This window comes from Kwoniella mangroviensis (assembly GCF_000507465.2).
Source record: "Kwoniella mangroviensis CBS 8507 chromosome 1 map unlocalized Ctg01, whole genome shotgun sequence".
Taxonomy (NCBI): domain Eukaryota; kingdom Fungi; phylum Basidiomycota; class Tremellomycetes; order Tremellales; family Cryptococcaceae; genus Kwoniella; species Kwoniella mangrovensis.
In genome coordinates, this window is record NW_027062533.1 from 7,483,957 (window position 1) to 7,509,727 (window position 25,771).

The window sequence follows — 25,771 nt, forward strand, 5'->3', positions numbered from 1 at the left end:
ATCGATACTGAGCTCACCTTTCAAAAGAGATATCCATATTTACAGAACCATCTAAGCTATACACATCGAAATACAGGTAACTTGATTGAGAGCTTGGACTGTTCACATCCGAGAGCCATAATGCACAAGTGATTGTCTACAAGTGACAATTTTTACCACGAAGAATTAGTGGACATCAGCAGATGACCTTGTCGTCTTGTCCTCCATTTTCCACAATTCAGAACATTACGAAAGGCATCATCCGATTCACTTGAAACGCCTCGTTGAGCTTTGGACGCGTCTCAGAACGGGGTGATCGGACCTGTCCTATGACAATTTATCCGAAAGGGGTCCTTTGTGTTTGGTCCAGTGATTTTAATGCCACACCCCATTTAAGATAGTCATTTGATCCCGCTGAATCAATCAGCTTGTACTCTCCCTCCCCGTGCTACCGTCGGAACTCGATTCGCTATCAATCACTGTAAACACCTCAAGTCATGCCATAACATCTGATCGAACAGTGGATCCCGGTTGTCAGATCATCTCATCAACACAGCTCCGTCGGATCCAATTATTATTATCCTCCGCATCAACAACGATCTACGTTCATACCACATTTATCGATAGGTTGAGGCACTCTTCGATAAAACCCCTATCACGGATCACTTTATAGACCGCAACGACTCTACGCGTCCTTATCGACCGCTTCGACTTCTGATAGACAAACAAGATGTCAGCTCTACCTGCTCAGACGACTTCAAACCTTCCTACTGAAGCGCGAGCTAAGAGGACTCACGCTCGAAGATCATGCGATGTATGTAAAGTTAGAAAGACCAGATGTGAATTACCCGATCTCGACGTCCCTTCTGGTCCCAACCCTTTACCAACCGATAAATCATGTCATAGATGTAGGGTTTTGGCATTACCGTGCATAGTAGATGACAGCGGGAAGAAGCAGCGAAAGAGGGGTAGGGACGAGACCACAAATACCGACGTCAAACCTACCGATGGGCAGCAACTAAAAGAAGGGATTACACCACCCAAGAGAAGAGGGACGAAAGGAGCCAACAAGAGAGCGGGAACCTCTTCCACTCCCTTGTCGAGGAGACAGAGTATAGTCAATCATGCTTTGGATGTTTTGACCGGAATATCACCCTTGGCGATCCATCAACAACCCGCATCATTAGATGAAGCTTCAAGGATCCAACCTGACTTGCCAACGTACGATCATGGTGATTGTATCGATCAGTCGAAAAGTATGAAATTACATGGTAGACCAGCGGAATTGGCGTGTGCTATGTTGAAAGTGGCTTATGGGAAGATTGGGGTGAAGAGGAGACCAAAGGTAGATGAAGATGAGGTGAATCTGAATGAATTGCTGGATGAGCAGACAAGAGCTAGATTACAGCCTGGGTGAGTGGTACCATTAGCACACAAGACTTTGGCATTGAATTCTGACTGAATCAACGATCTCTGTAGATTCACGCAACTCAAAACGTTCCATCCTCATCTCAAATCGTTCGAAGACGTGTATAAGGATCACAATCAAACCACTGACACCAGTAGTAGCCTACTCCTGGCTACGGTCATCTACCTTGCCAGTCTGACCTTACCCCCCGACGCATCCATTCAACACGTCCGCAACACCCTAACTCCATTTATCGCAAAACTACGCGACAGGGTCATTCTTCAACTACCTAAATCGTTCCTTGCGTTACATGCTCTCGAGCTTTTGGCTGTACATGCTCCATTAGGAGTTCTTCCTCTCGAACTCACAAGTCTGAAAGAACTCGGCGTCGCTCGAGGACTGATCGGTGCCGCAAAGAACCTGATGGTTACGTTGGAGTTCGACGATCTCGTCGAAAATGCTATCGGGCCCGATCCGATGTTCGCATTCGACTGTTCGGATCTGTGGTTATGGGCCAGTCTGATCGCGGACCAAGCTACGATCAGCTTCGAAGATCTGAATCCAGTAAAATCGACAAATCTTTCTCACGCGCGCAGGATTGCCGAGAATCTCACTGATCACAATGAGAAATTGGGTTTGTGGCAAGATGGAATAGCCAAAGGTGATTTGGCGATTCTTATCGGTAGACTATCGGTCTCAGACAGGTTGGCTAGATTAGAGGAAGTATTAGATACGATCGCAAATATCAAACGTGCCTTGGAAATCAGTGCGGGTAATCAATCGTACGATCCTGTAGGGAGTATATTGAACGAGTTCCAAAATTATGAAAGAAAGATGGAAGATATTGATAGAAGACACGATGCCCTCATGAGTAAGTTATTAATCATCTTTCTTATCGCAAGATGCGGGAGCAATGCTGATAGTGCATCGTGTGAGTAGGATTATTAGCCGAGCAGTCCAGGGGCGTCGAATCTGGGTGGTTGGCCTATCGGTCTATTCGAAGGCGCTACGAGACTAACAAAGTGCACGTGACTGGACTTCGAATGCTCATCGCTACGCATTACCTATCTGGATCACCTCATGCATATCCCGAAATGCCCCCTATCATGAACATCGCATCGTCGGTCAACTATGCCATTCAACGAGCTTTCACCCCTGCTGACATCGTCCGATTCATCACCGATACCGCCGGCTCAAAACCTGCCGTGGAAGCTGTGTGGGACTGGGGTAGGAGGAGGGGCGTCAACACAGAAGCCTGCCTAGTGGCTTGTGCCGAATTAGGACAGAATTTGGTCAATGACCTGCATAATGGTGTATACTCTTCTATCTTCCCTCTACACGACGTCACTCTCATCGCAAACGAAGCTGCAAAGGTACTCATCGAAATGGAAGCTGGAACTATTCAAATCCTGAGGTCCAATAATCAGATCCACAAAGCTTTCAGAGCAAGATCATGGTTAATAGTGATGAATCAAGTCTCGCAAACTCTGAGATCGATTGGGTTATTAGCTTCAAGTGACGAGTATGGGGGCGATTCAGTTGCGAACGGATGTAGTAATCTAATCGGATCGATGGTTAGATCAGCAGAAGATTGGACGAAGTCACTCGAAAAGGAGATCCCGCATGAGTTACTTGGTAATGGTAATGGGAGTGATCAGCAACATTCGGAAAACGGAGCGAACCTACCTCCATATATGTTAGATTCTAATGGCAATGGGACCCAACCGAGTACAATCCATGAGTCAATGAGACAACCTCCTCCTGGTTTATCGACCACCACAAGTCATCAGCAGTATATGAATAGTTCAGATAGATGGATGGCATCGAGTGAACCGCCACAACCTCCCTCTTCATCATCTTCCGCTGGCCATCTACACCACCAACTATCAGCCACGGAAGAAAGACATCACCAACTTCCTCAAGCCAATTACCCACCTCAACCTTATCCCTCCAATACGAATGCAAACGCAAATGCAAATCCTGCTCAACCCCCTCAATCTGGGCCATACCCAAATACCGCTCTGGATCAATTACTCTCCGAAATGTTCTGCTACAACCTTCCTGCCTCGCAGCAAGGCCAGAATCGAGTGCTTCAGCCTGTGCAGGATCATCATCAGAATTCTTGGCCCGCCGGATCTCGATAAGTATCAGAGAAGGGAAGGACTGATGGATCGGAGCATATCGGTTGTACCTCGCAAGGGATGATCGGCTATTGCACAGTATACTGGGGATGGAATGAAATGCTCGAGTAGATCTGGTTGAATTATAAAGATAATAAATATGGATATGAATCGTGTATGAATAGTAATTGACTAACAGACAAGGACCATCTACAGAACTTTATGCCTGAATATTGATGCTTTTTATGATGTTAACACCATTTTTCAGTCATCAAGATCTCTTAACGCTCGAACATGACTCACCGTTCGCCTCGAGTCCTCTCGACCATGTCACCCTGATAGACGGTCCCGCCCAATTCAAGAAGAACTTAGAGAAAAAGCTTGCATCTCTGTATGGTAAAGGCTGTCCCTTGAAGGCCGCAGCAGGAGCTGGTGCAGGCTTCCAGAACGGGATCATAGTTGGCGATATACCTTGAAGGAATGATGAAGAAAGGTTGACGAGACTGAGAACCGTTCGGGGGAAAGATCAGATAGGTGACAAGATGAGCGAATTGACTGACAGTCTAGTAGCTGACCTCAAGCACGAAAGAAAGGGGAAATTCTCTGAATAAGAGATGATGCAGCTTCAGTCTGAATTAACTTTTGTCCGAAGTGAGCACTTTCTTGACGAGTCTTTCCTTTACGTCCCTTCCGAAGACCTCCTTTCTAGCTGCTGGCACAACACTAGGATACCTTGGTTCTGAAAGAAGAAAATTGTCAAGCTGAGGGCTATGGCATGACTCGCAATAGCAGCAAGGGTGAGAGAGGCATGCACCGAGTGCAGTACTGAGCGCAATAACAGCCCATGACAGTACGCGAAAGTTGGGTTTGACATCGCAGTGCATATACCTGTATGTCGGGAGGTTGTGTACACGTTACGAGGGATTTTACAGTACTAAATGAGTACCCATTCCAGTCTGATATGTTTCAATCCGCTATCATCAAAACTCACAGACTTCCTCAGAGGATCATTTGGCTGCGTTGGCTCGGATTCTCAATAGTTCCTCTCTCGTTACATTCTACATGACAAGTCTAGATCAATGTTGGTTCATGATCAAGCTTCATTCAAAGAGTCATGAGCTTACCTTCTTGTCGCACAAGCTTCTGAAAACGGAATTCGGATTATCGAATAATATGAGAGGTTCATCGTACTTTGTGAAAATTCGAGTCAGACGAACTGTCCTCATATTGATCGTACATTGCATCCAGGCAATTGCTACATTACTCACTTCTGCAACTCGCCCTTCCTCCATGACCAGAATCCTGTCATAGTATGCCACAGTCTGCAGCCGATGTGCGATCGAGATCAACTAATTCAATCGAGCCAAACCATTATTCTGCATTCTGTTCTCGGGATATCGTGGGTTGCGGGCGGACTCACAGTCACATCCATGAATTCAGTTTGGATGATTCGTTGTATCAACGCATCTGTCTCCGGATCCACCGAGGAAGTAGCCTCATCCAGCAATAGAACCTTGGATCCCTTCACTAGAGCTCGAAGAAGTGCCACTGTTCAATGATGATTATCAAACTTGAGCCTCGCAATTACTATTCCAGAGACTCACGTAGTTGTTTTTCACCCGCACTGAAATTGGACCCCTCATTCGCGACGATCGTGTCCAACCTCAACTTATCTCGTAGTGTCGGTGAACAATGACAGTCCCGATGAATGAGATTGAGCGCATCATTCAGTCGATCATCGGGGAACGAGCTAGTGGGATCTATATTATCCCTATATTGTCATGTGTAAGGACTGATCTTCATCCTTAAGCCAATGTCACGCTGGAGAAGCAAGTGGAAAAAGCTTACCTGACGGTACCCCCAAAGAGGAAAGCATCTTGTGGAATTATGGACAATCTTTGTCTCAACTACAAATGTTCGAGATCTGAACATCTACCCCGAAAGTATCGACAATCTGGGTGCCACTCACGGTGTCTAAACCCAAAGTCTTCAGATCGACACCATCGATATGTATCGTCCCACCGCAGATCTCAACCGTCCTGAATAGCGCTTGGGCAATACTACTTTTCCCTGCACCTGTCCTGCCAATCACTCCGACCTTCTCACCAGGCTGAACAGAAAATGTGATGTCGTTCAACACCAACGGAAGTTCCGGTCGATAGCGTAACTTGACTTGACTGAATGAAATTGCACCTTTGTCTGGCCAGATTTGGAGAGGTCCAGGATCGGAAGGTGTCGTAGGAGATGCCTCGGGGGGTAACTCAGTGTAATACTGTACTCTTTCTACTGTATTCTATTGAAAGAAACAACGGATTGTCAACTTTCGGTCGAGGAGATTTGACTCAACCTGTTAGATACAAGAAGACAACACCGGCCATCAGTTGTTCCACCAGTGTGGCATCTCCAACAAATCCATTGATGACTTGGTTTCATCATTAGTACACCGCTCGCGACCGCTAATAAATGTCAGAGATTGCCTCAGTACACTCACTGGATACTGTAAGCATGATGTAATTGAGGACTACCCCAAATTCTGCCGCAGAGACTGATCCCCTAAACATGATACCGGAAATTATCACAGCCTAAACGACACGTTAGCAAGGAGCGTTAATTTCACTCGTTGAGATGGGCATGATGCTGACCAAAATGAGAGAATTGCTCGCCAAAGATAATCGTAACCCCAGCCAACTGTTTATGCATCACCAAATGGAATGGTGAGCTAGCCTCCAAATGACTCGGGAATGTGAGACGACTTACGCTCCTTGGGAAAACCCCTATACCCATTATGAGTCAGCCTTGACGCAAACTATCCCATCGTCAATAGGAGCTTAGAGGACGTACCCCCATCATCATGCAAGACTAAAGGGAATGGCGATGTCAGTATGCGGTAAATTTCCACGGCGCTCGAGCTGTCTGAGAACGTAAGAATATGGCTTACAAAATGAGTATCAACCGAATCTTCAAACTTTCTCTCAAACCGCTCTTATTGTCTGAAGGCTCGTATAATTGAAATCCCGGTAAGCTACGCAGAAGATTATCACCTTCACTACTTGCCTTTGGCCTTCTGAGGATCTTACCTGTTCACCAAGGTTTGTGTAGATATCGCTTCTAAGTAACGACATAAGTCGATTGAATTCCCTCGAAGTTTGTCGGAACAATCGTATGGTGAGAAGCTGAACACGCAATCAAAGAAGGGAGACGAAGATCGAGATTGGTAAACAGATGATCTCGTTGGATTGTTGAGTAGCACGCTCCTGTAGACGCCCAAGGTCAATCAAGCACAATAGATAACTTGTCTCTTTGTCTTTGGGTGTCGTTTTTTCAAAACTCGTGATGACTACTATAAGAATAAAGTATGTACTCACGACAAAAGCACTATCAACAGAAACCATAGTCGTTATCCTACCATTGGTCATTTCGATCCTGGATTTACCTGATAGACGGCTAATCCGCCGCATCAGACGTAGGAATGTATCAGTCGATAGTGCAAAGCAAGGAAATTTGCATCATTGTGGTGTGTGTATTACTCACCTGGCTTTTCTCAATATAAGCGCTGTGAGCTACATCTCATATCAGCTCCCGCACAGTATCGCTCCGTATGATGGACTGAAATGAGCCAGCGGTGGTTTATATTTACAGCTGAGCCGACCATTTTACCCATCAACCTCGCTCTCCAATACTTATAATACAGCAAAACAGCAGCAACCATAAACAAAGCCCACATTCCTGTTCCTATGCTGATCATGTACCCGACTGATTTGGGCGGAGTGAGAAGATCGGTAGGTTCACCATGTTTGAGGGCTCGATGCCATTGATGAGAGAGTGAAATTTGGGTGATGAGGATACGCATTACTTGCGGTATACATATTCGAATTCCAACTGGATATCAGATGAAGGCATCACGATTAGAAACCAGACAACTCGTGAATTAGGGGGATGGGGACTACTCACTAGCTGCAAGTTTCACGATGATCATCCACCACCACTGTTTTCATATAGTCAGATAAATAGCTTTGAATAAACTCTGATCGTACTTCTTGCCATTTTCCCATATACATCTCGAGTTGCAGTGTCGCCTTTGCGCATTGTCGAGTAGAGGTGTTGTCTCTGATGATGAAGTTGACTCGTGCAAGGAATAATTGTCGGTATTCTTGGGCGATTTATACTTTTTTGGTCGCAGTGAAGGTGGGACTCGATTCATAAAGCTGGTTTCGAGTTCATCGCCGAGCTGAATGACGAATCAATTTGGTATTTCAGCTTATAGGATTCTAGATTACTTTGACGTGCACAGCTTCAGGTAAACTTACCAATTTAGTTTGTAAGTCAGGTGTTAGGTCGTACAGATCTACACGATTATATTCCCATATAAGAAACGTCATTGTCCATACCATCGCCCTGAGCAGACTCACCATCAGCAGTTACATCTCTTGACCAAGCTACTTTGACAGAGGGAGCCACCCAATGGATCAACAATTTACTCAGCAAGCCGGCATTACTCCATGGTAGTGGTTGGTTCTTGAATATTGCCGGAGGGGCAGGAGAGGGCTTCCAGAATGGAATAGACATGATTGTTCAGTATCACAAACTGGATGTCGCTAGCTAGAAAGACAAGTTAGATCAATGGATTTATGAAGACCTGGAAAGACCAGCGGAATCAAGTCAGGTCAGTCGTCTGTTCTCGTCTCGAGTCGAATTTCATCGAAGGAGGCATTCAGTCATCGCTATGCGAATGTCAGAGTGACATCCTTTGTCAGGATACTCTGCGTCCATGATCCTTTGTCAGTCCACTTATATTTTTGTCTTTCTCATGGAGAATATATAACGACGTTTCAACGGATTGGTATCACCTTGAAAGAACGGTTCGGTCTTGGGTGAGTTGGGGGCGTCACATGTTCAGTTCCGGCGGAACCGTCGAGTGATGAGTGACGAGTGAGAAATGACATCTCTTGGTGGAGGAAGAACAAACTCGTTCATTGCAATGCGAATATCCCTCTAGTCTAGATATCACCCCCATTCTCATCAATACTGAATTCCGCCGACGCACGATGCCCCGACCACGATCTAGATCAAGAGATAGAGATAGGGAGAGAGACCGTAAATACCGAGATCGATCAAGATCTCGTGAGAGGGATAGGGAGCGAAGACATAAAGATAGGTCAGCTTCCCCTTATGACAGAGACAGGGATCATAGGAGGTCGAAGAGGAAGGACAATGTGAGAGATCCTTCGGTATCTGATGAAGAAGAAGGAGTAGATCTGATGGATATGGGTGTAAAGGAGATAGGGGAAGAAGATTATTTGCAAGTTCAGGCTTCTCTGTCCATCTGTCCATCTCCATACCGCAGTCTTCCATGCCACGGTCCCCGTATCCTAGCTGACATGTATATGGATATAGTCTGAAATCGAGTGAATTCAAAGCTTGGCTCAAAGAAGATAGAGGCAAGGTAAGCTTTTTGGCTGATGACTCCGTATATGTCGTGATGGCTAAGCTGGTGCGAACGTATAGTACTTAGACGAGATGTCATCCGAATCTGCCCATAAATACTTCCGAAAATTCACGAGGGTAAGCATTGACCATCTCATACCACATCAGGAAGCAGGCTGGTACTATAGCTAAGCTCACTTCATGTCGTTCCAGCGATGGAATGACGGTGTCCTCAAACCTCATCAATATCATCCGCCCGCCACCGCATCCGCTTCTGAGAATACAGGCTACAAGTGGTCTTTCGCCTCTCGGGGAGATACAACCTCATCTCTCAAAAGCGTTCGAGAAGACGTGGCTCGTTCTACTCACTCGTCCGTACGAAAGTATACAGAGACCCAATCGATCAATTCGTACTCTCATGGTCCACCTACTATCGGACCATCACCTTCAGCTAGCTCGTCCAGCAGGCCTTTAGGTCCAAGTATGCCTACTTCGTCGGATCGTCAATATGCTCTGGAAGTAGCGCAGGATACAAGAAAGGCAGAGAAGAAATCACATCTTAGGGATATGTATAATAAGGCGGATGAGTTGGTACCGAAATCAGGAGGCAGGGAAGGTAAACTGGAGGAGAAAAGAGCTACAAATGCGGAGAATAAACGGTATAGAGATAAGGATACTGCTGCTGGACTGGAGATGGATGAAGGAACGTTGATGGGTGATGAAGGGAGTTTCGCAGCTGCGTGAGCTTATTGGCACCTTCCGTTGGTTGACCTTTGTGAGACATACCCAACTGATCTGAATTGATTGAATGACTTTGGTAGGGTCAGAGCAAGGGAACAAGCTGAATCTCGTAGGAGAGATAGAAAAGATTCTGCAGTTCAGGATCGAAGAGCGGCAGACTCGGAGAGGTTGATGGAGAGGAAAGCGAAAGAGAGCGCTACGATGGACATGTCAGTCGTCTCAAGATGGAAACGAATACCAGTATATCTGATTGTGCTGATCCACCTCGACAGGTTTAAAGCTCTTGCAAAAGAAAGATTTGGATGAAGTCGATTCGTAGCAGAACATGTCCGGTATTGCTCATTACGATCATGTATGGATTATGCCCGATGACACCAATGCACGATTGTTCCGTGCATGCCTGCAATGGGAACGTGTAAATATTATATCATGAAAGCGATGCATCCCAAATCTCACACCGCATCCTGCAAAAATGTTTGAATAATTACAAGATTTTTCTGTGAATCCAAATAAACTAATGTCTATATGCACTAGTTTACTCGTCATCCTCCTCCTCGGCTTCACCATCACCACCAGCAGCGGCCTTGGCTCTCTTTCTCTTTACTCGACCAGCTCGTCCACCACCGTAAGGAGAGTTGAGGGCGAAGTCGATGTGTCTGAACATGAAAGATTAGCACAAGATGCGATGTAGATATAGTATGACCAGCAGATAGGTCCACTCACTTTTGAGAGTCAAGTCTGACAACGAATGAAGGGACGTTAACGATTTGTTTACCAACTCGAATGTGTCGTTGTCTGATCAAAACTCGGGCGTGGTGGACGGATTTAGCGAGACTGAGGTGATACAAGAAAATCAGCATTCGGTTGTGTCGGGTCGCATGGATGATCATGGTAGTAGGATACGTGTTCTGATCGGAATGCAACTCACCCAAGTTTGAAGACTTGAGTTTGTAATCGTCGTTCCAAGAAATCCTCAGTCTTAAGGGCCAACACGTAATCGAGTCTCATTCTGGTGTCATCGAGCACACCGATTCGGACAAGTCTTCTGATCAAGGCGTTACCCTCGAAAAGTCTCTTGGGGTCTTTGTCATCGAGCTTGAGGAGTTCTCGAGCGGCTCGTCGGATCTACACCGTAACATCAGTATAGCTCTTGCTTAAATTGATATACAGGCACTCACCTTGGAAAGGGTAAGTTGAATTCTCCAGATCTCTCGCTTGTTTCGGAGACCGTATTCACCAGCGAGCTGTTGATGATTGATGGATCAGCATTGTACTATATTTTCTTACAGAATGATTCAGGGGAACAGAGCGTTGGGAGACATGGTCAATTATTTCTTCTAGATTTCGTTCTACTAGTGCTTCTTCCATATCTTCTGCATCGACGATCTATCTCTCCATCATCCCTCCAACTATCGATGAGGTTCCACCAACGATGGAGATCCAGTTCGACCATGCCTCCCATCCATATTCCCCTTATACAGTTGGATCCCCAAAACCCACCTTAAGCTCAGCATCGAGACGAGCGGCCTCGTAGGGTCGTTTTGGGACCTTATAGGTCTTGGATTGCTTTCTTGGAGCACTACAGATGATCCATCTGTCAGCGTCCTCATTCCCTTTTTCCTATCTGATTCTAATGCAACTTACGAGACCATCTGTTCAGGTTGACAAGGGGGTTTGTTGTGAAGGGAGAGGGAGGGAAGAGGCTAGACGTCAGCTGATGTACTTGTACTGGAGCGGTTGACAGTTGATGATGGGTTGAACGCACTTTTAAACTTGCTGGATGGAGAAGAAGGACTAAAAAGGTGGTAAGGATGATTTGAATGAAATTGATAAACTTCGCTGACACCAAAGGTCGCAAGCCAAACCCACACTCACTGCTGCAATCCGACCATACATACATCCCACTCTACGGTGCAAGCGCAATCAATGTACAGTGAAAACCCTCATCTGGTAGAGAGATATAACGCCGCGGGATTATGATCTGCCATAGGGTTTTCACGAAAGTATCGGTTGTTGCTTAACTCCGATGAATCCTGGATCATTTGATTCCGTCCTCACCGTAGCGTTGTGTATCATTTTTGCGATTCCCCTCTCACCGCACCTGGCTCTGGCTGTTGCACTCACTGCAGGCAGCATCCTCACTCACTCACTCACCGCTCACCGTCGTTTGCTGCTTGCTCTACGTTGAACATCTTCATTGACTTGCACAAGTAGCATTCTTGATCTCTTTCTTTAGCCTTCAAAAGATCATCCAAGAGGTAAGCATCTTTCGCTCGCTCGGTCAACATCACTGCACTCGACATACGGCCTACTACAACACATCAAGCACCACCCTCTTCACCACTTCACATCGCAACCTATAACACCTCACCTCTAGTAGAAAAGGATAATATTCTGACTTCACCTTCTATCTTCCTTGCTACAGATCAATCAAGATGCCTCACTCATTCGGTTCAAGGGCGCGAACGCGTCACATGTTCTCTAGGAACTTCAAGGGTGGGTTTGATGGATGGAAGCGAAGTTGGAAGGAAAGGAGGAATGCTGATGATTTTTCGTTAATCTCTGTTTGTGCTCTTCACCTTTTCGCCCTACACCTACACCTACATCAACGCTCAAAACGCTTTTCTTGATATCGATGGATGTGGATGGAATGGACTTTTGGATGATTGTGTCGGATTATGGTATTCTTAATTTTGCTGGATGTGTTCGACACATACAGAACACGGTTCACCCAACCTTACCACCTTCCTTAAAACCTATCGAGTCGGTGATATCGTTGACATCAAGGCTAACGCCTCTCAACAAAAGGGTATGCCCCACAAGTGTGCGTATGACTTTCTATCTCCTTGTTCCAGTGTTTAGGGCAATGGTCGGTATGGTGGAAGACAAGGACTGATGTTTCAAGTTTGGTATTACAAATTGAATAGTCTACCACGGTAAAACCGGTATCGTCTACAACGTCACCCCCCGAGCCGTCGGTGTAATCTGCTACAAAGTCGTTAACGGTCGATACCTCGAAAAGAGAGTTAACATCCGAATCGAACACATCAAGCACTCCAAGTGTAGACAAGAATTCTTGGACAGAGTTAAATCCAACGCCGCCAAGAAGAGAGAGGCTAAAGAGAAGGGTGAACACGTCGTTCTCAAGAGACAACCCGCTCAACCCCGAGAGGCTAGACACGTTTCTATCAAGAACAACCTCCCTCAAACTCTTACTGCCAGACCTTGTAAGTCTACCTATTTCCCGAATCAGACATACATTCCAAGTTGTACTGGTGCTAACACCTTGTGTGATACGATAGACGAAACCACCATCTAATTTACATTTCGGTCCTGCTATATCAGATCAGATTAGATTACTTGGATTGGATTCGGTTGGATTCGTTGGAATGGTTTTGTACGATGAGAGATGGATCACATAAAAAATAAAAAACAGCGCGGACGGTGTCAGGCAGACATGCTCGAAGACTTTCTGCAATTGGATAGCACGTCGACCAGAATTGCGTGATAAATACACCTTTTAAACTAACAACACATGAGCAACGAAAAAACGTTCATATCGTGGGCAGACGATACCCCAGAGTAGATTTTTACAACATGATATGATCAATACTTTGCATCCTTGACAGCTTCCCATCCTCTATCCCGCACCTCTTTCAAATTCTTATTCTTATACGATCTACGATACTTTTTATGTTCCATTTGCGATTTAAGTAAATGGACGATCCCTCTTAATCTTGGTTTTCGCTCTAATACTCCGACAATAGCATTGATAGCCAAACTATCAAGAATCAAGTTCGCAAACGTCGGTTCAGTTCAGATTAGGCAATTTAAACGTTCGATCAATCAGGCTGACTTAGACTCACAAGAAGAAATCTAATCTCTTCACTCCATAGTGATTTTTATTTTTATCTTCATCATTCCTACTTGAATGTATCACTCTAGCTCTTCCAGCCAGATAGGTATATTCGATCGAAGAAATCAGCGCATCTAATTTATCATGATCAAATCAGCTTTGATATCGTTATCTTAGAAATCATCCCGACTCACCCGCAATCATCTGTTCCCTCCTCACGCTAATCCCTGTCAAATCGTCCGACCGGAAATAGAAAGGAATTTTCATACTTGTCAATGCGAAATTGTTGAAAATGTTAAAATGGACTGTATCAATCTTGTTATGTATCGTATCGAGCTATTTTCGCGAAGGGAACCCAGATTGTCAGATCTTTTCACAGGTTGGAAAAGGAGGTGAGTTTTACTTACATAGGCCACATGATTTCTATTTTCCAATTGACGGCTGTACCAACACACAAAGGCTGAACCTCTATGTCTGTCCGAACGGAGGGAGAAAGATTGTTTGATTGCTAATTGTTTACAAGTATTCGCCGAGTCAGCTTACATATACCTTTTTGCTAAATGGCAGATTCCACAGAGGGGATATGTATACTCACGTCCCGAGATCAATCTCGGATAATCACTCATCACATCCAACGTCCTTATATTCAAAAGAAACCCACAATATGGGAATACTACTTGACAACATCAGTTCCTTCATTTTCATTGTTTTTAGCTGATTTTCGTCAATTCACTCACATATCTCTCCATCAGGATTGACTCCCACTACATTCCCCATCTGACCATTCGATTCACTCTCAAACGATAAGAGTGTTTTAGTCATTGATATCTCTGCTCCATACGTAGGAAACCCTTTAGACATGGTATCTACGAATTTGCGTGCCAGGGAGATCGAGTCGGTAATAAACAGAAAATCGTCGATGTATCGTAAGAGACGCTACAGCCATCGCATGTTGATAAGCCGATCATACTTATCAATTCTTCACAGCAGACTACTAATTCAGCTCACCGACCCTTCCTGTCTTGTGAATCTCAAATGATCATTCTCCAAACAAGCATAGAAGAAGGAACATAATAATGAAGATATTTTGGATCCTTGAGGTATTCCGGTCTTCTGCTTGTACAACTTCGTTCCGACCTATGATTCGGAATAATCGAAGTAAACCATTGGTTCAGTGGGCCGATGCCAACAGAAGCGTCTCACCTGCCAGACGTTATTCTGGATATGAATTTTCAGAAGCTCCAAGCATGACTCCTTTGTAATCTGTTTACGTCGAACCTGCTCGGACCAATCGACATCAGCCTACCGAGACATACAAGGATTTTATCGACTCACAAGATAAACAATCACAGCATTTCTAAGAGGCTCCGCAATTTCCTGAGCATGTTCACCAAATGACGACGCTATGTGGGCTACCGACATGCTTCTTCAGCTCATAGGTCCAACAGTTGCAAGCGAAAAATAGTAGTATCACTTACCATCAACCACAGCTCTGGACTTGAATAACCTCCTTGAAGCTCCTTGAGAAGCTTTACTCGCGGGAGGTAAGAGAAGACAATATAGCATAAGACAGTAATCGTGGTTCTTTTTGTACCAAAGGCATAAGCTGATGAATCGACTTTCGCAGATTGACGAAACACATGAAGCTTACTTGATCCAGTAGATCTGATACTACCTGAATCATCTTATCTTGTTTTATCGTATCGAACGCGGCTTTTATATCCATCTTGACAAAATATAATTTAGGTCTTCGAGTGAATCATATGTATCAACTTGTATGCCAACTGGGCATTCAAATCCAGGAAACTTACATCTTGCCATGCTTGGTAATCAATTCAGATTTCAGAGTCTGTAGTGGCGAGAATATTTCATTAGTACCGAACAGGGATGCTCCCAACGAGGCTCTGTGTCGATCCTGCTCAAAGTCGCAGAGATGAGCTGAACGAAGCGTTTCCGATAATCTCGATCACACCAGCTGATTTTAATAAGCAGGTAACATACCTTCTCAAAGGTCAACACTTGATGGACACCTTTCAGAATCTGATTCGCGGTCAACTCCTTCTTCCCAAATCCAGGTATTGGTATACCCAATGGACTTTGTGATTTCTACTCAGATAGCCTAACAGTATCAGCTATACACTGATCATACGACATTCGGCATCAGAATAGCTGATTGAGCCAGACATACGATTTTCTTCCCTAGATTAACGATAGGTCGGAATCCCTTAGGCTTCGGTATTAGTCTTACTGCGGATACGCCCAGTGGTCCTTGTTGAGCGAAATACGATTCGGTCTGCAGTAACCCACCATGACCAAATGTCAGCTTTGAGCTTCTTTGTTCTTCTCGTTTCCTGACACATTCGAAAAGTGACATGTGCTATGACTGACCTTGTTCAGCTCAACTAATAAATCATCTTTCAACACTTCCAAATGAGGTTTCGTAGCTCTCAACCAATCTTCATGCGTATAATAGACAGTTTGATATCGAGTCGTAGACGTCTCGGTGATGTAAAAAGTATTCTACAATGGTCCATCACGTTCATCGCCCGAATCAGCTTGACTACTCTGTCCAATGACGATCGAGTAGCTGGAGGTACTTACTCGAAGTAAAGGTATCAAGAATTCCGAAAATATCCAATGAACAAAATCGACCACCAAGTTTCTCCTTTTCTCAGCTTCAGTCACGTTTACACGCTGAGTGTTTTTGGGATCGTTGATAACCCATTGAACATCGTTCATCTGTATTCCTTGGAACACCGTATGCAGGCTTACAGGTTCGTATTGTTTAGCTTTGACAATTCGTCGTGCATCTACAGTTAATCAACATTCAACAGCTTTACTAGTCAGCGAAGCTGACTTGTATCGAAAGCTATAATTTCGGTAACAGAAGGGGAGGATTTACTGACGGGATAGGATGGTATCGAGATTGTGTTGGCTACCCATGATATCTATGGAGAACAGACTCCGAAAGACCATAGTGACATAACGGCAGACCTAGGATTTGACGGATAGTGAGCTGGCGCAGTAAAAAGGAGGCAAAAAGCAGCTCACCTGGCCATGAGGTACCGCCGCCAGTATGGGAGGGAGGGGGTCGTTCCCATTTGCATTTTTAATATTATCGGTTTTGACCAGAGTTAAAGGGGTACTGGGTATCACCTGGGTTATCGGTAACCTCTTGTCTCTCTCAGAGGATTCATCCTCATTTCTGATAAGGAGAGACTAGACCTTAAAGTCAGCTTGTGTGTATCATTACGGTGACACAATCAATTCACTTGTGAAAGAACCTATGCGATTGCAACACATTCAGCGTATCAGATAAACGCAATTCATGAGGCTTTGTATATGATGTCTGACCCACCGATTCAGTATCCTTACATCTCCTTAAGGAATCCCTAAAATCGATCTTTCTATACCTGACCACCAGTTCTCTCATCATGCCCAGCACACCCTCCAGTCGCTTTACGTTACCTCGTACTTTCGGTAGCTCGTCATCCCCTGATGAACGTGGTCGGAACAACGAAGGTAGTACCTGTTGAGCAAATTCAAGGTACTCTTTGGATGGTTCTCCAACCGTCTGGGAGAGTTTATGGAGTGTATCTACAGCGACTTTTTCAGTCCGTCTGTTTTCAAACAAATTGATGATAGCTCACGGGAACGCGGTAATCCATGTACCATTCTACCATTGGAAGTCCTAGATATATGACCGTAGTACATCCTCTGTCTGGGGATCTGTATTTCCGCTAGAGCGCTTCACGTCAAATTATACTTCAATCAGCTGACCCCGGTTGGAACCATGAGCAACTCACCTTCTAGCTTTCTTGGGGCATTTCCCTGCTTTCTCGACGTCATCCTTTGAGCTCTTCCTCTTCCTTTTCCTCTTGTTATGTCCACATGGTTCACCCAGATTTGGATTGGTATCTGATCCATCATTTTCAGTTTGAGGATGAGGATGAGGATGATGTTGAGCGATCTTGGAATGATCATATAGATCATATATCGGTATTCCACTCAATTGGATAAAACAATTATTCCCCACAGGTAAGAAGAGCGACGCGTGAATCAAAATTAGTCTAAAAGCTTCATCTCCGATTCTACCGATATCACATTTCATTTTTAGCGTCCCACTTTCTTCATCATTTGAGAAGATGATAGACGGAAATAATGATCAGATGAAGAGAGCTCACCTTGATCTTAGTAATTTCCACTCCATACCCCTCAAAACGCTACTCGGACAATTCACATGTCTGTTTTCGACATGTGGCCGTGAAATGTTAATGGGTAATTCAACTGAGGGGAACTGCCAGGATCATACAAGGTCATAAGATGTTCGCTGTACGTTATGTGAGCAGAACAATTGGCCTTTGACTCACTCTATTTCCACTGATCAATACATTCTTTTCTCCATTCCTCGATAAATCTCTTAAGACGCAATTAATCGATTCCTGCTGAGATAGTCCACTGGATCTCTTACATCCCTTCAATTTTTCTTCCAGCTGCCCTTTTTGTTCTTTACTTCTATATGCGCATATCGAACTGTCCAAAAGGTTCTTGTACGGTATTGGATCATTAGGTTTGGATATTGGTCGATCGGTGTCGGCATACGTGATAGTCGTGGTGAGCAAGGCTGATAGGGTGTACAATACGGGATAATAAGCTGATAATGTCTTGTGTCTCAATTGTCTATCTTTCCCCTCTTTTCGAGTGTCTTCATCAGCGTGTTCCGACATGCTTCGAGAACCATTATCGCTGATTGGTGTTCTGTACGGGGGACAGGAATATGGATGAGTTGCACGGTTCGAATGTTTGCGACTGACACAACTTGACTCCAGGTGAACAACCTCCACCATCTCTTGGTTGATGTGTGCCTGATATTTTCATCGATAATGCGTTCAAACAAGAACCTGTATGAGTGGAACTGGTTAACATGTGCAAGGTATATATCATAACCTTGATAGATGATTATATTGTACAACGTTGAAGTATACTAGTGTATGCGGATATATATGCTAATGGATATAACAGGATGTATTTGTGTTGAACTGAACCCGTCTTTGTACCTAATCCGTAAATCTACTCATCCTCATCTACTCTTTATCTAGCACTAGAACCCATCTTCTCTCAACTTAATCATCAACCCACCGTAAAACCTCCCTAAATCAAATTTCTCCTTTTTCCTCTTCTCCTTCTCCTTCTCCTTGTTCTCGAATTGCTTTTCCAACGTGGCATCCTTCAATTGTTGTTTACTGATCTCACTATCCTTACTCTGCCCATCTCCGGGTAAATAATCAGTTACCCAATCGATAATCTGTCCAACTTGAGCTATATCCCATGAATTTGAAGAACTTCCCGCAGGTGACGATCCAGCTTTACCATCATCTTTTATTGATTTCTTCATTTCAAACTTATTCAAAGCCTCTTCAACGGCTTCACCGGGATTCTTCAACGGGTTCGTCGTGAGTCCGATAGACAAGCCAAGATGTTGATTCACACCATGTTTCGACCCATTCTCGGCACTACTGGATTTCCATTCATTCTCCAATTCAGCCGACAAGGCATCCTGCTCTGCCTGTTCCTGTTCTTTCTTCTGTTTTTGCGATTTTTCATCTGAATTACCTAAACCCGTAGGGAACAATCCACCTTCACCTCTTAGATCCCAATGATGACATTCATCGACAGCACCAAGATATTCACCCCATTTGGCGGAACTGACACTGACCAATCCATCATTCCCTTCATACACTCTTTTACCATTGGGTCCATGGACGATATTCGAGTGATCTTCCGCGTATCCATTCTCGGCTGCTGCGTCAAGAACGAGTTTAGGGAACCATAATGGATGTAGGACTGACATCTTCGATATCCTCCCTGCGACCGAGGTGTACTTGACATTAGATGAGTCTGGTGTTGAAGGATTAAAGTGATCTCGGAGGTATGACGTAGTAAGATTTGAATATGCTGGAGAATCGAATATCGACAAGAGGTAAGAGGTCAACCCAGATGCGAAACTACTACCGAAGGAGGACTGGGCCGCTTCTTTCGTTTCTTGCTTGGTTGGTGGACGTGATAACAAGGGTGATTTCATGGAATAGGGTAAGAGGGCTTTAGGTTTTCCACTGGCTAAAGCGGCTGTTGCGGCAGCTGCAACGGACCCTACACCTATGTTGGCGGCACACCAATCCATGAATGGCGATCCACGATGAGGAGTTCCGATGGTGGTGAGTGAAAGTGGTGTGTAGGACGTCGGTTTGATGGTAGATATCAGATAACGACAATCCAGTCCTCCCATTGAATGGGCAACGAAATTCACTCCGGTACCTTTAGGCAAAGTGTCTTTGAGAAATTGGTGCATCTGCTCAGCACGTTCCTGTATAGAACCGGTTCTACGTTGGTCATCATACGTAAGCTGTTTTCCATTCTTCCAAGGCAACAGGGAGGTTGAGCTTACCCTTTCACGCCAACTACTACTACATTTGCACCTATCTTATTCCGCAAAACGTCAAGGACATTTGCCCAATAATGTAATTTCAATGAGGGGAAAAGGGGTATCGGAGTAGCTGTCGAGAATCCATATAGACCTAGTAGCGGACCGTAGATTAGCATGGATATACCTAACATGACGAGTCCCTAAATGGTCCCAAGCCGGAATCTGAGATGACGGTACACAAGAGGAGGCAATATCAATTGAAGACGAAGGAGGATCCCAAAAAATCAAGTGGTGTCTGCCATACAGGAGAAAGAAGTCTAGACGAGCAAAGACAACTCACCATGACATAGCACGACAGTTTCCCTAGGCGGTTTTATCCTCCCTCCCACCATCAATCTCTCATCGTTCATCAAATTGAATATCTCCTTTGGTCCAGGAGGCCATTTGGGGTCCGGCGCTAATTTAGGGAACTTTACATCTGGTCTTTCCCCATTGCCCTTAGGGTCAGAGCCATGACCGTGGTATTGATTTTGGTGATGAGATGGACGTGATGGCCCAGCTAGAGGTATATCGCTATGAGAAGAAGCAGACGAAGGATGGGATTCGAGGGATGTTGAACGTAATAGGTGATTGTGTTGATGTTGGGTTTGTCTGTAGTGTTGTAAGGCTTTTGCCTTTCCCTTCCCCTTGATAGATGGCATGGAATCCACCCATCTATGGACGAGATATCGGGCCACGGCGAAATACCGGAAAGGCGAGAGAGCCGTCATGGTGAAGATAAGTGGGTGGCAATGGGGGAAGGAACGTGTGTTTTGAGTTGGAGGAGGAAGGGGGTGGGTAGATGGGATACACCACGAAGGGAGAATGTCGGTATTAAAGAGTGTGATTGATTGATTCGAAGAGACTAGTATTGCTATATCATCAATGATCAATGTATGTATGAATGATTCGTTTATGGTTGTATGGATAGATGTAGGGGGATATGAAGGATACAGTAGGATCCAAAAAGTCGAGAACTTTATTCCTTGTTTCTTTCGGTCGATGGATGGATGTTGTTATGACGTGTTGCAATCCGAAACCACGTGGAAGGGTGTTTGGTGGTTTATTTGGCTGTTGTCGTAAGTCAATTCTTTGGGGAACTAGATCGGATCTCAGGTCATCTGCCACAATACTGCCAGAGAGTGGTGGTGTTTGTTTACGTTGAAAGCTAATTTGGGCATTTTGTTTGGGTGAACAACGTTCATGGGTCGTCATTAGCTTATATACCTCTTAACATGTTCAGTATGGTTGGGGATGGGACATGGTCAGGTGATGTTCAATAAGGGAGGGGCAGGTCATGAAGAGATTCTTGATAACTTCCCCATAAGTTGGTGGTTCCGGTATTAGCATGGGCAGACAGGTTGACATTCCGGTACAAGATGATCTAATAAGCAAACAAACATGAAGAATCATGGGCCATATGTGGCCATGGATACTTGTCTCTACCTTGGTGGGTTGTTTGAGTTTCTTGGCTCACTCATCATCTATTAGCTGAATGACGTTTGAGGAGGATTGCTCGGTTACTCACTCCATCGAAATGGGTGGGAGTGGCAAACGTAGGACATGCATTGACCTTCTATCAGGGTGTAGGGTGTACCCACGTGTCAGCCACGTGTAATTCAAGCCAAGGGAACGCGTTTGTTATTCTGTTTTTTCATTGTTTTGGCTTGTCACAGCATAGGTAGGCATTCGCAGCACAGAGACAGAGCATGCATCGCATCGCATCATGGCACCGTAATCAGAATAACCATTTTCATCGAACTATCGGTCCATTACCACAAGCATTCCCATCTCACAGCAATCTCACCTTTGTACACTCTCAAATCATCAACTTTCACTCTTTTGCACTTTATTTTACCACTCTTTGCCAAGTACTCGATCCAAACGACGATCGCTCGTTACCGAAAGACCCAAACGGCTTGAAAGGAGGTTTGAAACGGAATCTCAATAATCCGATTTCCTTCTACAAAAGATCATAGCACAGTACAGCGACATATCCACGTAGTTCTCAACATACCACTTGTCTTGACGACAATCCACACAGTGGATTCAATCTGTTAAAACCTACACATCGTTCTGACTCTTCTTCGATAATACCTCGATTCATCCATAGAACAGAATGTTCCCCTCCATAACCTTAGCAGCAGCAGCGCTTGCATTGCTCTCATCGACCCTAGCAGCAGATACATGTAATGGACATGCGGAACTTTGTTCAAGACTATACTCGAATGTAACTTTCATCGGTGCTCATGATAGTTATGCGGTGGGAGATGGGCTGGCAGATAATCAGGATAAGAATGTGACTGCTCAGTTGGTAAGTCGATCCCTTCCCGTTTCTCGTTTCCCGTTTGCTATATAAACTTAAGATTGTCCGTCAGCTGATTGTTGTGAGGTGGATTTGGATAGAACGACGGTATAAGGACTCTACAACTTCAGGCGTGAGTGTGATTTACCTGTTCATCAAATAGATCCTTCAGCTGAGATTGTCATGTTTTCTTCAGCCATAATACCGATGATGGTGTACATCTATGCCATACCTCTTGTGTATGTAATGTCTTCATCAATACCATGATCGAGGCCCTGGTGAGACTGATCTTACGAATGGCATACACGTAGTCACTACAAGACGGCGGTTCGTTAGAGGATTATTTCAAAAGCGTGGTATCATGGGTATCTTCCAATCCCAATGACGGTGAGATTCAGGTCTCCAATTCTTCATGTAGCTCAGACTATGAAGTACGATTTGAACACTTGCGATATACTGATTCAATCGTTTGATAGTCGTAACGATCGTCCTGACCAACCCAGAAAACCTTGCCGTATCAACCTACTCATCCATCCTCACCTCATCCGGAATCGCAGATTACATGTATCAACCTTCCTCTTCCCAGATCGCTCTCAGCGACTGGCCAACATTGGGCGAATTGGTAGATCAGAAAAAGACCGTAGTAGCCTTTTTGGATTATCAAGCTGATTTTACGAGTGAACCGAGGTTGATCGATGAGTTTAGTAATATGTGGGAAGATGCTTATAGTGAGTCTTTCACTCCAACCAAACCATAAGGAAATAGAGATGCTTTCAGTATTTGTCTAACAAGTAGAAGAACGACACTAATTCTCATTCTGCTATTTTTGCTTGATATGATATAACAGACGTCGTGGAAGCCTCGTTCGGATGTTCAGTCAACCGTACTTCTGGTTCACCAAGTTCCCAGATGTACTTGATCAATCATTATTTGGATACCGTAAGTGCTTTCTTCCTCATCTTGATATACCTCTCTGTTCGCTCCGCTTCGCCTCATAATTGCTGACTGTCCTTCCATGCTCCACATGTAGTCATACTCCCTTGGAGGTACTCAATTCTGGATACCTAACCAAGATCAATTGAACGTTACGAATAGTGAATCAGGTGACGGAAGTATAGGATTCCACGTTGGAAACTGTGTTTCCTTATGGGGGTAAGTCAATTTCATCCCCATCCACTATCTCTTGACTCATTCCACATCTTCACCGCTTTTGCCTTTCTTAAATCCATAATTGACTTTACCTTACACGTATATAGTCGAAACCCCAATCACATCCTCTTAGATTTCTACGATGCCGCCTCCAATTCACCATTCAACGTCGCTGCGTCGCTCAACGGCGTCTCTGCACCAACCAACACCGTCACAGCTGGTAGTGGGGCCACAGCGAGCGTGACGAGCGGATCCACGGTCAAAGTATCTCAGTCGAGCTTGAACTCTTCTGCTGGTGGAGAGATCCAGCTGATGAAAGGTCTTTGGATCGGGGCGGGTGTGATGTTCGCTGTGCTTGGTGGTGTAGGGAGAGTATTGATGTAATGCAGCTGGTCTGCAGAACTCTAAATATCAGTAGAAAAGAAGAAGGTGAAAGGTTAGATTGGTGTTTTGTTTATATACTCGCATTGTTGAGATCACAAGGAGTTTTCATTCCGACTGAGACTTTAGATTAGGACATTTAGTGTAGATGACCAATTCTATCATGACATCCATTCAATCAAAATGCATATGCATCGTACATTCTTATCCACCTTCAGATCGAAACTAAAATGATGTTATGCAAGATCTGATGAGAAATATGACCACGACAATACATTGTTGATCATTATCGACTCATGATCTATCTACAGCACTTGGGAGCTTCTGGAGGAACCTTTGAACAGATAACCGATATGAGCAAATGAATGGCTGACATAACTTGACTTCCAGGAAAGTTGTGATTATTCCGAAACCTCATGATAACAAGTGAGAATAGTATCAACACTGTATGATGCATATCTCATGCTATCGCGTCCCAACTTATAACTACCAAAGCAAGACAAAATGATTACTTCTCACTCCATCCTTCACCTCTCCACTCCACAACCTCGGGCCAACCTTCCCCCTGGACCCTATCCTTAGTACCAGCAGGAGTAGGTAAACCAGCAAGGTTATTACCTAACCATTGATCTTCTGAATTACCTTTCTTCAAACTCAACTTAGACTTGGAGATCAAAGCTTTCTTGGAATCTCTGATGGAAATGAAACTATCATCTGATCCTGGTACCGCACCTCTCACGTATACGAGATTAAGGACTGTGTCAATCTTGTGTACGAGGAGATTCTGAGTCGTCACGGTTGATGTGCCCATATGACCGGGCATTTTCTTATTGGGGATGACTCGACCAGGATCCTATTGGAGAAGAGAAAGGAAATTGGTTAGTAGACGTTCTCTGCGAGTTGTTATAGGGAAATGATCTGTGAAAATGTAAAGCGAACTCTAAACCCCGACTCACCTGATTCTGACCAATAGATCCTCCTGAACGATGTTTGACTGAAACACCATGAGAAGCTTTCAAACCTCTGAATCCATATCGTTTCATCACACCTTGAAAACCTTTACCAATCCTATGATGGTATAAGGAAGAGTGTCAGCGATATCCCTAAGAACCCTTATCGACCAGATACATGAGTTGATACCCACGATACACCCTGCACATCAACATACTGCCCGGGAACAAAATGACCCGCATTCAATTCTGTCCCAACAGCCAGAACACCATCGTTCGACACTTGATATTCCTTCAACTTGTATTTCGGTTCCACACCCGCTTTCTTGAAATGACCCAGTTGTTGGGCAGGGGTAGTTTTCTCGGGACGTTTGGAAGCTCCGATTTGGAGGGTGTGGAATGGTGAGGTTGAGGGAGGTGGATTATGTCGGACAACTTGATTTGCGTCGACCTGTTGGTTGTAGACGTGTCAGTGGGTGGCATCGAGTAGAGCAAATGATATATTGAGCGATTCTACAATAAAATGTCTTATATTGAGATGTTTCATGGATAACAAGAAGATATTGATAGAAATAGCTGAAAACAGCTCGATATCTTCGAAAAAGAGTTTCACTCACCTGCAGCACGGTCACGGGCCATCTCCTTCCATCCTGATCCCACAAAGCGGTCATGCCTCTTTTCCTAGCTATCAAACCCGTCCTAAGCGTATGAGGTGTCCATTTTCCAACTGGATTAGGAGAAGTCGAACTCGATGCTATTGGTTCGACTACTTCGGCGACTGTAGCGAGTCCTCGGGCGAAAGGTTTTTGGAATGTGCGTAATTGAAATATGGATCGCATTGTGTGTTGTGTTAGTCCGAGAAACGATGATTTAATGAAGATGACCTCAAGTGCAAGACAAGTGAAGTCGAGGATGGAAAAGTCGATGAGAGATGGGAAACCAGGAAATTTAGGCTAGGTGTGGTGAGAAGCGGTGATCGCCGATTTACCGGGTTG

The 25,771-nt window shown here is 44.6% G+C and overlaps 10 protein-coding genes across 10 annotated transcripts; 4 read left to right on the forward strand and 6 right to left on the reverse strand.

Annotated features, from left to right (window-relative positions):
* Positions 1 to 709: 709 nt before the first annotated feature.
* I203_102811 (uncharacterized protein) lies at positions 710 to 3,531 on the forward strand (the record flags this gene model as incomplete). The annotated part of the gene is made up of 3 exons (XM_019147089.1): positions 710 to 1,392; positions 1,459 to 2,258; positions 2,327 to 3,531. 3 exons carry the CDS (start codon positions 710 to 712, stop codon positions 3,529 to 3,531), a joined length of 2,688 nt encoding a protein of 895 aa, XP_019003639.1.
* Positions 3,532 to 4,514: 983 nt separating this feature from the next.
* On the reverse strand, positions 4,515 to 6,291 carry I203_102812 (uncharacterized protein; the record flags this gene model as incomplete). Its single annotated transcript, XM_019147090.2, has 9 exons — positions 4,515 to 4,565; positions 4,632 to 4,697; positions 4,776 to 4,856; positions 4,928 to 5,055; positions 5,112 to 5,278; positions 5,356 to 5,414; positions 5,477 to 5,793; positions 5,999 to 6,089; positions 6,265 to 6,291. The coding sequence occupies 9 exons, from the start codon at positions 6,289 to 6,291 to the stop codon at positions 4,515 to 4,517; spliced, it is 987 nt and encodes a 328-aa protein (XP_019003640.2).
* A 1,207-nt stretch (positions 6,292 to 7,498) lies between these two features.
* On the reverse strand, positions 7,499 to 8,073 carry I203_102813 (uncharacterized protein; the record flags this gene model as incomplete). Its single annotated transcript, XM_019147091.2, has 3 exons — positions 7,499 to 7,735; positions 7,815 to 7,852; positions 7,917 to 8,073. The coding sequence occupies 3 exons, from the start codon at positions 8,071 to 8,073 to the stop codon at positions 7,499 to 7,501; spliced, it is 432 nt and encodes a 143-aa protein (XP_019003641.2).
* A 479-nt stretch (positions 8,074 to 8,552) lies between these two features.
* Positions 8,553 to 9,978, forward strand: I203_102814 (uncharacterized protein; the record flags this gene model as incomplete). The annotated part of the gene is made up of 6 exons (XM_065517190.1): positions 8,553 to 8,806; positions 8,902 to 8,950; positions 9,013 to 9,069; positions 9,145 to 9,671; positions 9,753 to 9,881; positions 9,945 to 9,978. The coding sequence occupies 6 exons, from the start codon at positions 8,553 to 8,555 to the stop codon at positions 9,976 to 9,978; spliced, it is 1,050 nt and encodes a 349-aa protein (XP_065374008.1).
* A 229-nt stretch (positions 9,979 to 10,207) lies between these two features.
* I203_102815 (40S ribosomal protein uS4) lies at positions 10,208 to 11,324 on the reverse strand (the record flags this gene model as incomplete). Its single annotated transcript, XM_019147093.1, has 6 exons — positions 10,208 to 10,328; positions 10,396 to 10,506; positions 10,601 to 10,797; positions 10,851 to 10,916; positions 11,173 to 11,251; positions 11,317 to 11,324. The coding sequence occupies 6 exons, from the start codon at positions 11,322 to 11,324 to the stop codon at positions 10,208 to 10,210; spliced, it is 582 nt and encodes a 193-aa protein (XP_019003643.1).
* A 783-nt stretch (positions 11,325 to 12,107) lies between these two features.
* Positions 12,108 to 12,991, forward strand: I203_102816 (uncharacterized protein; the record flags this gene model as incomplete). Its single annotated transcript, XM_065517191.1, has 4 exons — positions 12,108 to 12,168; positions 12,392 to 12,496; positions 12,600 to 12,899; positions 12,975 to 12,991. 4 exons carry the CDS (start codon positions 12,108 to 12,110, stop codon positions 12,989 to 12,991), a joined length of 483 nt encoding a protein of 160 aa, XP_065374009.1.
* A 287-nt stretch (positions 12,992 to 13,278) lies between these two features.
* On the reverse strand, positions 13,279 to 18,255 carry I203_102817 (uncharacterized protein; the record flags this gene model as incomplete). Its single annotated transcript, XM_065517192.1, has 23 exons — positions 13,279 to 13,453; positions 13,539 to 13,662; positions 13,723 to 13,864; positions 13,936 to 14,036; positions 14,124 to 14,201; positions 14,266 to 14,464; positions 14,537 to 14,665; positions 14,732 to 14,806; positions 14,864 to 14,940; positions 15,007 to 15,112; positions 15,180 to 15,276; positions 15,340 to 15,443; positions 15,530 to 15,634; positions 15,717 to 15,821; positions 15,917 to 16,048; positions 16,130 to 16,338; positions 16,435 to 16,522; positions 16,580 to 16,747; positions 16,887 to 17,125; positions 17,179 to 17,276; positions 17,335 to 17,619; positions 17,713 to 17,825; positions 17,899 to 18,255. 23 exons carry the CDS (start codon positions 18,253 to 18,255, stop codon positions 13,279 to 13,281), a joined length of 3,306 nt encoding a protein of 1,101 aa, XP_065374010.1.
* Positions 18,256 to 18,629: 374 nt separating this feature from the next.
* On the reverse strand, positions 18,630 to 20,722 carry I203_102818 (uncharacterized protein; the record flags this gene model as incomplete). Its single annotated transcript, XM_019147096.1, has 3 exons — positions 18,630 to 19,908; positions 19,974 to 20,103; positions 20,293 to 20,722. 3 exons carry the CDS (start codon positions 20,720 to 20,722, stop codon positions 18,630 to 18,632), a joined length of 1,839 nt encoding a protein of 612 aa, XP_019003646.1.
* A 1,388-nt stretch (positions 20,723 to 22,110) lies between these two features.
* Positions 22,111 to 23,829, forward strand: I203_102819 (uncharacterized protein; the record flags this gene model as incomplete). Its single annotated transcript, XM_019147097.1, has 8 exons — positions 22,111 to 22,305; positions 22,398 to 22,429; positions 22,493 to 22,535; positions 22,608 to 22,683; positions 22,773 to 23,024; positions 23,144 to 23,235; positions 23,327 to 23,448; positions 23,553 to 23,829. The coding sequence occupies 8 exons, from the start codon at positions 22,111 to 22,113 to the stop codon at positions 23,827 to 23,829; spliced, it is 1,089 nt and encodes a 362-aa protein (XP_019003647.1).
* A 505-nt stretch (positions 23,830 to 24,334) lies between these two features.
* Positions 24,335 to 25,615, reverse strand: I203_102820 (mitochondrial 54S ribosomal protein uL3m; the record flags this gene model as incomplete). Its single annotated transcript, XM_019147098.1, has 4 exons — positions 24,335 to 24,679; positions 24,783 to 24,894; positions 24,971 to 25,227; positions 25,394 to 25,615. The coding sequence occupies 4 exons, from the start codon at positions 25,613 to 25,615 to the stop codon at positions 24,335 to 24,337; spliced, it is 936 nt and encodes a 311-aa protein (XP_019003648.1).
* Between the last annotated feature and the right edge of the window lie 156 nt (positions 25,616 to 25,771).